We start from the raw sequence: 13,824 nt of genomic DNA, 5'->3' as shown, positions 1-13,824 counted from the left end.
CACTAGGGGACACAGGTGGAAATTGAGTGCTCAAAGAGCCATAGAGACTTAGAAAGAATTTTTCAGTGTCAGAGTAGTAGACAAAATGGAATGCATTAGGAGGGATGTGGTGGAGGCTGACTCCATACACAGCTTCAAGTGTAGATATGATAGAGCCCAAATAGGCTCAGGAACCTGTACACCTGTTGATTGACGGTTGAGAGGCGGGACAAAGAGCCAGAGCTCAACCCCCACAAGCAAAATTAGGTAAGTACAATTATGTAAGTACACGCACACACATCAGGAGAGGGGCCTAATAGCTGAGTGGACAGCGCTCTGTACTCGTAATCCAAGGGTCCGGGTTCGATCCCTGGTGATGGCAGAAATAAAATGATAATTGTCTTTCACCCTGAGGGCGCCTGTTATCCAGCAGTACTAGGTACCTGGGAGTTAGATAGCTGTTACAGGCTGCTTCCTGGGGTATGTGTGTGAGTGCGGGAAAAAAATAGTTGGTAGTTATTAACAGTTGATTGATTGAGAGTTGAGAGGCAGGCCGAAAGAGCAGAGCACATCCCCCACAAATACAACTAGGTGAATACATTCACAAAAAAACACACACACATATTTGATGTTAAAAAGACGTCTTAATATAAATAGTTACAGAGTCACCTTTCTGAGACCAAATAAAACGTCAAACAACGTTTTATGTTTGCTGGGATGATATTGATTGTTGGCCTAGCACGACCTTGACGGATGACCAGGTACGACCTTAATGATTGAACTGGCGCAAACTTGATGACTGACCTGGCATGATACTGATTGTTGGCCTAGCACGACCTTGATGGATGACCTGGATGGATGACTTGGCATGACCTGCATTGTATACATGGCATGACCTGAACTGTCGACCTTTACTGTCGACCTGGCACAACCTGTACTGTCAACCTGACACGGCCAGTACTGTCAACCTAACATGACCTGGATTGTCGACCTGCATGGTTGATCTCACTAAACTTGGATGGTTGACCTGGCCCGACCTGGATAGTTAACCTGGCACAACCTGGATAATTAACTTGGCACGACCAGGATGGCTAACCTGGTATTGTTTGGATGATATACTATTACCTGTCAGGTTTGATGAAGTAGACGCCATCCAGCCTCTCTCCCTGGCGGTACAGGTCAGCACAGTCCTTGGGCGTTGTCTCCCTGCCAATATTAGACATTGTAAGGTTTCCTTCAATTGATGTTCATTGTTTCAACTGTAGAAAAAAATTGCTCCAGTTATTTCATATTCAAATTAGAACAAAAATGTATATATATATATATATATATATATATATATATATATATATATATATATATATATATATATATATATATATATATATATATATATATATATATATATATATGTATATATATATAACTGAAAACTCACACCCCAGAAGTGACTCGAACCATACTCCCTGGAGCAACGCAACTGGTATGTACAAGACGCCTTAATCCACTTGACCATCACGACCGGACATAATGAGGTGATAGCCGAGGCTATTTGAACCACCCCACCGCCGGCACTCGGATAGTAATCTTGGGCATAGCTGAACGAGTCTATCCGAGTGCCGGCGGTGGGGTGGTTCAAATAGCCTCGGCTATCACCTCATTATGTCCGGTCGTGATGGTCAAGTGGATTAAGGCGTCTTGTACATACCAGTTGCGTTGCTCCTGGGAGTATGGGTTCGAGTCACTTCTGGGGTGTGAGTTTTCAGTTGCATATTGTCCTGGGGACCATTCAGGCTTGTTCGCATATATATATATATATATATATATATATATATATATATATATATATATATATATATATATATATATAATATATATATATATATATATATATATATATATATATATATATATACACACACTAGCTGTACCCAGCCATGCGCTGCTGTGGCTCAGCAGCGCATGTGCGTGGCTGAGTCACACCAACCTACCCCTGTCTCCCAGTCCTCTCCCACCATTCCACCCACCACGTCCCCTTGTCCTCCCCACTAATAACCCCCTCCCTCCCCATCCCTTTGACCTCCCTACCATCCCCCACACCAGCGTCCCATCGTCCTCCTATCCATTCCCCACTCCACCGTCCCCTCGTCCTCCTCCACCATCTCCCACTCTCCCGTCCTCTTGTCCTCCCCTACCATTCCCCACTCCCATCCAATCGTCCTCCCCTACCATTCCCCACTCCCATCCCCTCATCTTCCCTACCATTCCCCACTCCCTCGTCCGAGGCATTCTCAAATGATCTGATGTTTCCATCACTAAAATATAGCAAAAACAGTTAAAAAACGAAAAGAAAAACAATGAAAAAATTCAAAACAAACTATTCTCAGGAAATGAACAGTACGGTAAACAACACAGCTCAATTCCAATTCAATGTCACTCACTATAATTAAATCAAAATGAAAATGAATCGAAATCTATGCAAATTCCATTTATCAATGAAATCTGGAACAGTGAAATAGAATCATAACATATTTATTATAGCAGTGTGTTGCTCCTACGTGCAACAGATGGCGCTGTTTAAAAAAAAAACATGTTTTTACCTGTCACAGGTGTGGCATCTATTCGTATACTCACAAAATGAACGGTATGGTAAACAACACAGCCCAATTCCAACACAATGTCACACAAAATAATTTAATCAAAATGAAAATAAATTGAAATCTATGAAAATTCAATTTGTCAATGGAATCAGAAACATTGAAATGGAATTGTAAAATATTTAGTATAGGGGGTGTTGCTCTTACGTGCAACAGATGGCGCTGTGTCTTAAAATAAGAATGTTTTTACCTGTCACAGGTGTGGCATCTCTACTTATACTTACGAAATGAACGGTATGGTAAGCAACGCAACTCAATTCCAACAAAATGTCAAACAAAATAATTTTATCAAAATGAAAATAAATAGAAATCTATGAAAATTCAATTTGTCAAAGCAATCAGAAACATTGAAATGGAATCGTAACATAGTTTGCATAACAAGTGTTGCTATTAAATGCATCAGATGGTGCTGTTTTTTTAAAGCATGTTTTACCTGTTACAGGTGTGACATCTAGATAGAATGTATATAAAATCATTCATGTATTCGAATAGAACGTCCAACAGAGGGTGCTATTTAAAAAAAAAAAATGTATTTTCCTGTCACAGGTGAGGCATGTATGAAGTAGGTATAGAAAAACAGGCGCCTATTCGAATGCAACGTCGTGTCAAAATTACAAAGCAATCGGTAAAGAGGTTTCGAAGATTTCCCACACATGAAAAATACATGAAAAAACAGTTTAAAAAATAACATGTTTTTCTCTGTCACAGACGTGACATCTATATAGTATGTATATAAAACTTGGCCGGATGCAAATGGAACATTCTGTGAAAATTTCAAAGCAATCGGTGAAGAACTTTCGGAGATTATCGATTTTGAAACAAACGAACATTTCCATTCATGTATATATATATATATATATATATATATATATATATATATATATATATATATATATATATATATATATATATATATATATATATATATATATATATATATATATATATATATGCATTATATATATATACATATATATATATATATATATATATATATATATATATATATATATATATATATATATATATATATATATATATATATATGCATTATATATATATACATATATATATATATATATATATATATATATATATATATATATATGCATTATATATATATATATACATATATATATATATATATATATATATATATATATATATATATATATATATATAATGTATATATATATATAATGCATATATATATATATATATATATATATGTATATATATATAATGCATATATATATATATATATATATATATATATATATATATATATATATATATATATATATATGTATATATATATAATGCATATATATATATATATATATATATATATATATATATATATATATACATTATATATATATATATATATATATATATATATCTATATATATATATATATATATATATATATATATATATATATATATATATATATATATATATATATCCCAACGTACCTGTGGACGAGACAATCGGGATGATAGCCGACAGAGTGTATCGTGATCCGGCCTGTACTCCTCTTTACATACCAGAAAATATTCTAAGGAAACTACTCCAAGCTTGTACTAAAGAGGCACCCTTCTTGAGCCCGGATGGGCACATGTATAAGCAAGTAGATGGGGTCGCCATGGGTTCTCCCCTAGGTGTCCTGTTTGCAAACTTCTACATGGGTACCATCGAGCAAAAAAGTCTTAGTCGACATGAACTTGAAACCGGCCATATACTCCAGGTATGTTGACGACATTTTTACACAGGTACCTGATGCCAGACATCTGCAGGAGCTGAAGGAGGCATTTGAGCAGAGTTCCGTGCTGCGTTTCACTTACGAGATGGAAAAGGATGGGAAGCTGCCCTTTCTAGATGTAACAGTCATGGAAAAGAGCGGAGGTTTCCACACTGCAGTCTACACAAAGGAAACGAACATAGGAATGTGCCTAAATGCCAACAGCGACTGCCCAGACAGGTACAAGAGGAGTGTTGTTAACGCTTATGTCGACCGTGCTCTCAGCCACAGCTCAGAATGGAAGCAAGTCGACGAAGAACTCTGTAGGGTAAGGCAGGTCCTAGTCAACAACGGCTTCTCCAATGGTTTCGTCGAAGACATCATAAGAAGGAAAGTGAAACGCCATGCAACCTCTGAAGAGACAACTAACGCAACACCTATACCCCCTATTAGACTATTTTACAGGAACTTCTTTTCCACAGCTCATAAAACGGAGGAAAGGGTCCTGAAAGATATTGTTAATAGAAACGTTATCCCTACAGACAAAAATCAGAGGATATATCTGACGATTTACTATAAAACCAGAAAAACAGCCAGCCTACTCATGAGAAACTCTCCAGACACAAAGCAGAACGCTTTAAAAGAGACCAACGTCGTCTATGCCTTCAAACGCCCTCTTGGGGACTGTAAGCTCCAAAAAAAAAACAGTATATAGGCAAGACAACAACATCTCTTTCTAGGTGTTTAACGATGCATAAGCAACAGGGCTCCTTTAAGGAACATATAATCTCTTCCCACAACCAAACCATTGCCAGAGAAATCCTAGTAAACAACACAGAAATCATCGATAGATACAGCGATAGCAGGCGGCTTGACGTCTGCGAGGCACTACACATTAAGAAGTCAACACCATCAATCAACAGCCAATTAATGCACAACTATATTCTACCCACCTCAAGACTCCGCTCCAATATAGAAGCATCAAGAAATATGGACCAATAGGCTTTCTACAATCACTTCCATTCAATACCCATTGTTTCGTGTTCTGTCTTGTGTTTATGAATTTAATACCCTATTAATACCACCTCACCCCATCCACCTCATTCAAATGTAGATATAAACAAATCGAAGATGTGTTAGTTCTATTCAGTTGTGTATGTGTAAACTAATGTCTTTGAAAATGTAATAAGTTTTACGAAACGCGCTCAAGTGTCGCGTCAGACTAGAAATAAAAATGAATTTTGGAGAATTGTTTTTGAATTACCACCAACAGTGAAAAGAAACGTACGAAAGATCGAGAAAATTCGTGTTAGAATTATTAATCTTACTTTTTCGGTCATATTTAATATGACCTTCACTCTCGTGTTTAGGAGAGTTGTGCCTTAAGCATAGACTCAGTGTTCTCCCATATTAACAGGGACTGGATGAAAAAACGTAAAAATGACCCCTCACTTGCTCTAGTGCTCTTGGGAGGTGGTATATCTTTGGAGTGTATAAATACTCCGAAATTACCATCTCTTTTAAAGGTCTGAGCAGGTGGTGGAGTGGGTTAAGGCGTACCTGTTATGCCAGTTGCTGGAAGGCTTCTGTGCTGGCTAGGGTTCGAGTCTCCTGGTGGGAAAGTGTTCTAAAGTTGTATATATATATATATATATATATATATATATATATATATATATATATATATATATATATATATATATACCATATATATATATATATATATATATATATATATATATATATATATATATATCATCACACATATATATATATATATATATATATATATATATATATATGTGTGTGTGTGTGTGTGTATATCACGAAAATAAACACGTGATCAAAAAATACTATGCTCAAGATTACCATTCGAGTGCCGGCAGGGAAGTGGGCAATAGCTTCGGCTATCACTTCCTTTTGTCCGGTCGTGATGGTCAAGTGGATTAAGGCGTCCTATAGATACCAGTTGCGTTGCTCCTGGCAGTAGGGGGTTCGAGTCACCTCTGGGGGTGTGAGTTTTCAGTTATATATATATATATATATATATATATATATATATATATATATATATATATATATATATATATATAAGCTTGAATGGTCCCCAAGCATATATGCAAATGAAAACTCCACAACCCAGAAGTGACTCGAACCCAGACCACATTGCACCTGGTGTCACGGAGCCTTAATCCACTCAACCCAAAATCACTTGCATCCTCGGTCATTAGGGCGATAATTGAATACCCAAGGGGGTTCTCACCCAGTTAGCCTGCCTCCTCGAGCAAAACACACCTATCATAGAAATAGTAACAACAACAACACATCGGAAACGCACAAAATCAGAGCACAAATCATCAAGAAAATAGAAGAGGGAAATACCGCAAGTGTTGTTCGAGTGCTCACCAGTGACGAGAAAATTGCTGCTAGAAACTCTGCCACAGCATGAGCCCTGCAAAGTAAGCACCCACCCAGAGCCCAACGAGTCGACAACATCGTACTGCTACCAGCCGACATCATTTCAGACGCATTAACTGTTGGTGAATCTGAGGTCTACAGAGCAGCTCTTTCTTTTCCACCTGGGTCAGCAGGCGGCTTTACAGGATTAAAATCCCACATCAAATAAATATTAAATCCTGCAGTTGGTGATGCTGCACAAGATATTATGGAACTCACAAGGTTCGTCAACATGTGCCTGGCTGTTGATATATGTGAGGTCGTCAGGCCACTCTTTTTTGGTGCCTCTGTTCTCTCAACAAGAAGGGTGGGGATACTGAGGCCGATCGCTGTTGGCAACACTCGCCGACGCCTGGTTGCCAAGGCTGCCACGAGGGTAGTCAGCCAGCAAGTGGCTGAATTGCTGAAATCAATTCAGCTAGTATTTGGGATCCCCCAAGACAGTGAAGCCGCTGCTCATGCAGCACGAGCATACATCACCAACATTTCTGATGAAAAGGCTCTGCTCAGAGTGGCTTAATCTTTATCAATCAAATCAATCTGTATATCGCCACTACCAGTATTCAAGGTGCAGTATACTGAGGGCAAGACCTCGAATACCACAGCAGTGGATTTACTGTGTAATTACTATATGAGTACTGAAACACTTGATGATATATTGAACTTGTACCCAAGATTAACCATGTAATGTATCAGTTATACAATGTATGTATGTGATGTAACTATATAACCTGAGCTTGTAAAAGCACCTTCATCGCTTTCAGTGATTAAGTGCTTAATTGCACACTAGTCTCTCTATCAGCTATCTCACCCTGTCAGAGTAAAAGAGACAAATGTATGTGAATGCATGTGTGTGTGTGTATATATGTATATGTACGTATACGTGTGTGTGTGTGTATGTGTATAAAGTATATATATGGAAGCTGAACAGTATTACATTTCACCTTCGAAAATGCACATTAATGACACATCAAACACTTTATGTAGGGCATACGTAAATCTGTGGATTTACGTATGTGGGTTAGCTTAGCATTTTAAAAGCACCGAATCACCTTCTGTGGTTGATTGTTCAATAAACCCTTGAACTATATGTTTAACACATCTCTAACACTGTCCATGGAGGACAGAAAAAATGTATATATGCTGGTTAGCATTGTAAATGTGTGGCCACGTCTGTGGTAGGAAAAAAAAAACAACAACAACAGTGGACTTTGAAAAACAGTATCCCCAGTGTGGGATTTTTTTTTTAACTTTCTGACGCCCTAAAATAAGGAACTAACCTAGCCACTAGGAAACTGTTGTTTTCTTTGTGGAGTAGTGGACTGTACCTATTTTCTGTGTTCCTTAAGTGGCTCAGTTTTCAGAGTGATCCAACAGGAATGGTGCGGCCTTTTATTAACTCGTGGAAATGAAAAAATCTCCACTTATCACTCGGTAAAAAGTAATATATATAATGAAGCTAGCACTGATATAGTTAAAAATTTTGTTTAGCCTATCTTTTGTTCTGGTAACTTGTCAAATTTGAATTATTAAAACAATGAGAAGATTCTTTAATGCTATGAATTTATCTATTGTAAATGTATACTTTAATTTGTCTTTAAGCAATTGCACTATATCAAATATCTGTCAAACATTGATTAACTTAGTTAATATGATTTTATTTTAGTGCAAGTAATTTTCTTACTGAGGTGAGCTCATAAGCTCATGGTTATAACCGCAGCTGCAATTAGTTAGTTTAGTTCATTTATTATGCACCCCATACCCATCTTGTGGGCGGTAGTGGAAAGGGTTACAGAGGCACATAATGGGCTCAGGGACTGAACCCCACAATTCATTTAGCTAAGCAAGTTACAATCTTGATGAGCTAGTTACAAAATTTAATATAAGTCGTCACATCAACAATGGGTTCGAGATCGACCTCAAGTACAGGTTCTAAATTAAGCAACTGACATATGTGGAGAGCTAGTGTCAAAATTTATATGTTTGTCCTGCACACCGCCCCCCATCCAGTGGGCAGCGGTGGATAGGTTACAATCACTTAGTTACTACCTACAGTTAGCAAACTGGGGATATTTGGCTAAAATTTCTGGTAGCAGATCATTTTGAATGAAATATTGACACATCGCTGGAACATTGGTTATAGAATTGTCTCTAAATTCACGTATCTTTTCGCACTCCATCACATAGTGACGGAGGGTGTGCGAATAATTTTGTTGACACAGTTTACATTTGGTCAGGTCTACATCAACAGATAATGAGAATTCCCAGAAATACTTGTAACCGAGTCTAAGCCGAGCAGTAGTAACATCTAGAAGTCTGCTGATTTTATTGGATGATCCATAGATGTGTGGCTCCTCTTGCATGATAGTATGATGATAGATGGAATTTCTGGTGTCAATTTCACTTTGCCTCAGATCTACAAGATCTTGTTGAAGTTCTCGGTGTACTGCTGCTCTCAGATTGCTCATTGACAATCCAAGGTTACACTCAACGGCTCCTTTAAAGGCAGATTCTTTGGCTAACTTATCAGCTCTATCATGCATTCGGAGGCCAACATGAGATGGAGACCACATGAAATGGACTCTGTTACCATCCTTAATAATTTTGTTGTATTTGTGTCTAGCTTCGGACACGAGCATGTTACAGTTATGTCTTAAAGAGTTGAGAGCATTTAAGGATGATAAGGAGTCACTTACAATTAATGTATCAAGTTTGGAGACTTGTACACATTTCAGTGCAAGGATCAAGGCAAATAGTTCAGTCTGAAGGGTAGAGGCCCAGTTGTTTATACGGACTCCCCACTCAAAGTATAGGCCATCGTCCATTGTCAGGACAACTGCACTTCCAGCTGCACCCGTGGTGCGGTGTAGGGAACCATCAGTGTATATAATTTGAGAGAGAGAATGCTCTGTGGACAGAGCATCAATATGGCTTAAGGCGTTGAGCTTTGCCTCAAGACGAAGCTTGGGCTGATCTCTAATTTGCTTCTTGGGTGGAAAGGGAGGGATTAAAACTGGAAAGGGTGTAACCTCCCACGGTGCAGGAAAGTGCCGTTGTTGTTTCTCTTGGTACAAATCATGAACCCCATACATTCTGAGTTGAGTTCCAGTTTTTGTTATCCATTTGGAACAATGCTGATCTTCAATAAAGAAATTCTGGAAGACTTCTGTGCAAGGATTAGGATGAGTTAGCCTAAGCATTTTTATACCAATTTGATAGTTAATTTCAGTAACACGATCAACAACGCTCAGAATAGTAAGTTCCTTTCTCATATTAAGTATCTTTGTGGTACGAGGGCACCCAAGGATTATCCTCAAGGCTTCGTTCTGCAATTTTTCAAGCCCTCCTAGCTTTCTTTCAGGCATCAAAACAAGCAGAGGTGCAGCATAATCCACTAAAGATCTGATGTATGCAATGTACATCATTTTGACAATGCTGACATTGGCACCATAGTCTGAGTGATAACCTGCAACAGCCTTGAGAGCTCGGAGCCTCTCTTTATACTGACGACAGAGTCTGAATACAACAGGACCATACAGTGGCACCTCAAGGCCAAGGTATTTGAATCTGTTTACATAGTCAAGCTGGGAGCCATCAGACAGTTGCATCTTGCGAACAGCTCCTCCCTGCCTGGGTGGGCGCCGATTTAGTATCTTTGTTTTCTCTGCTGAGATAATTAAACCTAGGTACTGACATGAGTCTAATACAGAGTTAAGAGTGTTCTGCATGTTAGCATACCCATTGGTGTGTATCATTATATCATCAGCATAGCTAATGATGTGGACGTTGGGTTTGCTCGGTATAGAGTTTAACAGCGTGTTTATTAAGATATTAAATAAGGACTTAGGACACCACCCTGCAGGGTACCTAGTTCAAAGTCTCTTGTTACACTCCTATGCCGCTGGAAAAATACAGATGACTTCCTGTTGGATAAGTAACCCCTCATCCAACAAAGAAGCCGACCACCAATATTCATTCTTGCAAGCTCACTCAAGATAACATGTCTATTTGCAACATCAAAGGCAGACTTAAGATCTAGGAAGGTGGTATATGACTTTTCAGTGTGCAGGGTAAGAAAGGTGGTGATGCAATGATGCACACTCCTTCCATGCATGAAGCCATATATCTGGGGGATTAGCATGGTTCTTATTCTATGGTGGAGACGGTTTAGGACCATTCTCTCGAATGTTTTGCAAATGCAGCTAGTAAGGGAAATTGGGCGGAAAGCATTCTCTTGATTTGGCTTGGGAATTGGAATGATTATACTGTTGGTTCAAGAGTTAGGAAGCTCCCCAGTAACATAGCTCATATTATACAGCTCAAGCAGCGGATTCCCTGGTACTAAAGGGAGCAGACGCAATATGTCATAAGTGATACCATCTTCACCGGGGGATGTGGCTTTGCCTTGTTTAGGGCCGCAAGTAATTCATATTCAGTAAATGGCACGTTGCATTCATCTTCCTTGTGGAGCATGAAGTCAACGAGCCTTTCTCGATCTCCGTAACCAGCATTTAATCTGAACTGTATGTCTGGGGGAAGATTATTGAAGCTAGAGGTGGTTGCCCAAGCATCGACTAACTCGTTTGCTCTGTGTAGAGGGTGAGGGTGTGCTACTTGGCCGAACTTATCGCCTTTAATTCTTTTAATATCCTTCCATGCCTGGCTGAGGGGGGTGTGAGAGTTGAGACTGTTAACAAAGCTGCAATTTAATGAGGTTAGTGGCACAAAAGACACCGGATCCAATCTCTAGTTACTACCACCAACCTCCCTTATTTTATTAAGATGCAGGAACGGATCTCAGTTTGTTAGTATTAAGATTTAGCCTTCTTGTTGGGCCAGAGCTTGTAGTGTTGTTCACTAGTGATTTTGGAATGGTGTAGTCTAGTCTATGCCGGCTTCTGGTATTGTGGTGGGTATTGTGGCTTCTGGTATTGTGGTGGGTATTGTGCCGGCTTTTGGTATCTGGAAGTCCGGTGTTGATCACAATCCATTCACAGTTTATGGTAAAACACGCATTTATTTCACATTAAACAGAGTGCCTTAATGTTTCTACCCATTTACGTGTAGTCTAACCCCAACGTCCTAATCCTTGAATTCGTGGCAGAATTTCTTATAAACAGTGTGTGTGTCAAAACTTTTGTGACGGTGTGGTCACACACTTCTATCACTGTTTCTTGGCAAGACATCCTTATTTCACATTCACAGAGTACCTTGATGTTTATACACATTTATGTGTAGTTTTAAACCGCCAACTAGGAGGTTCACAAAAGACAAACGATTAAAACTAAGCTTGTACAACCATGGAGTGTCCCCCATGAGGTGGTGGCATCTTGTTTATTCTGTGTGAGGGAGTGAGGCGTCGCATGCTGTGGCGACGATGTGATCACACACTTCTTTCACTGAAGCAAGAGCCACTTATCACTTAAATAGAGTGTCTTGCAGTTAATACACATTGTATGTGCTGTTTACACCACCAATCAGGTCCACGGATGCTAAACGGCTACAAATAAAGGTGCTTCAACACCGTGTTGCTGTTGTCGATTATTGGGGCGACGACGATCGTGGGATCGGACGCGGCCTGGCGTACCCGTAAAGTGTTAATCGTGAAGCCCGAAAAGGTAAAATGCCAAGCCGAATTGTGAAATGAGTGATCCCAATAACTGGAAACTAATATGCCTCACGGTAAGGAAACACAGACATTTCATGCTATAATTGTGCTGGTAAATTTTCCACACCCAGCTCAAGACACAAGATCTGTAACCTAGACGTAGTCTATATAACCGAACTGCTATTTCCCTATGGATTCATTTTGGAATATTTAACCTGTCTAACTTGGAGACCTGAAGATACCATATTGCAGAGGGCGAACCTTCTTCTACTCTCTGTTGTAGATGGGCTTTGTTGATGTGTGCGAGTTTTCTGGTGATGCTGTTGTTTATGTACTCAAGGATGGATTAAATTCGTTTGTGGATCATTGAATGACGATTGTCCAATTTATCAGTTTCACCGGCTTTCTTATTTAATGGGATTCCAACATGGAATGGTATCCGGCTTAAGATGATGTTGAGTCCTTTCCCTGTATCTACTGCTTCTAAATACAAAATTGTGGTAATTATATCCACGTTGTCTTTGCAGACTGCATATTTCTGGACTGCCAAAAAGCCTTTGATACAGTACTGCACACGATACTGTTATTCAAACTCGAGAGGCAGGCGGGGGTGGGAGAAAAGGCTTTAGCGTGGATAAGGAACAACCTAACAGGAAGGAGCCAGAGTTACGGTAAGGGGCAAGAAATCGGACTGGCGAACAGTAACGATTAGAGTACCTCAAGGATCGGTGCTGGGACCAATTTTATTTCTAATATCTGTTAACGACATGTTTACAGGAATAGAGTTATCATGTCGATGTTCGCGGATGACGCTAAGTTGACGAGAAGAGCTGTGCCAGATGAAGATTGTAGGATCCTCCAAGAGTACTTGAACAGGTTGCAGAGATGGTCAGAGAATTGGCAACTGGAGTTCAACACGAGCAAATGTAAAGTTATGGAAATGGAATTAAGTGATAGGAGACTACAGGGGCAGAACACAATGAAGGGAAACTGCCTACCTGTGTCAATTCGAGAAAGACCTGAGCATGGATGTAACACCTAATCTAACTCCTGAGGCATATATAAATAGGATATTGACAGCAGCATACTCTACTTTGGCAAAAGACAGAGCATCATTCATAGATTTAAATAAGGAAGCATTTAGGGCACTTTACAATGCCTATGTGAGACCAGTCTTAGAGTATGCCACCCCATCATGGAGTCCCCACCTGGAAAAACACAGACTCGTCCCAGCGTTACGAGGGATGGGGTATGAAGAGCGCCTGAAGGAACTGGGCCTTACGACACTAGAAAAAAGAAGGGAGAGGGGGATATGATAGGAATATATAAAATACTGATGGGAATTACAGGGTGGAAATGGACGAAATGTTCACACGGAA

General features: G+C 39.3%; 1 protein-coding gene across 1 annotated transcript in view; it reads right to left on the bottom strand.

Annotated features, from left to right (window-relative positions):
* Positions 1 to 1,100: 1,100 nt before the first annotated feature.
* The window catches only part of LOC138351721 (golgin subfamily A member 6-like protein 25), an 83,580-nt gene continuing 70,856 nt past the window's right edge, over positions 1,101 to 13,824 (bottom strand). The window contains exon 4 of the mRNA XM_069303745.1: positions 1,101 to 1,185. Coding sequence (XP_069159846.1) covers positions 1,101 to 1,185 — 85 coding nt within the window. The remainder of the gene's footprint in view (positions 1,186 to 13,824) is intronic.

The sequence above is a fragment of the Procambarus clarkii genome, chromosome 50, assembly GCF_040958095.1.
Source record: "Procambarus clarkii isolate CNS0578487 chromosome 50, FALCON_Pclarkii_2.0, whole genome shotgun sequence".
NCBI classification, from domain to species: Eukaryota; Metazoa; Arthropoda; class Malacostraca; order Decapoda; family Cambaridae; genus Procambarus; species Procambarus clarkii.
Note: the sequence above shows the minus strand (reverse complement) of the source record. Positions and strands in the feature narration are given on the sequence as shown.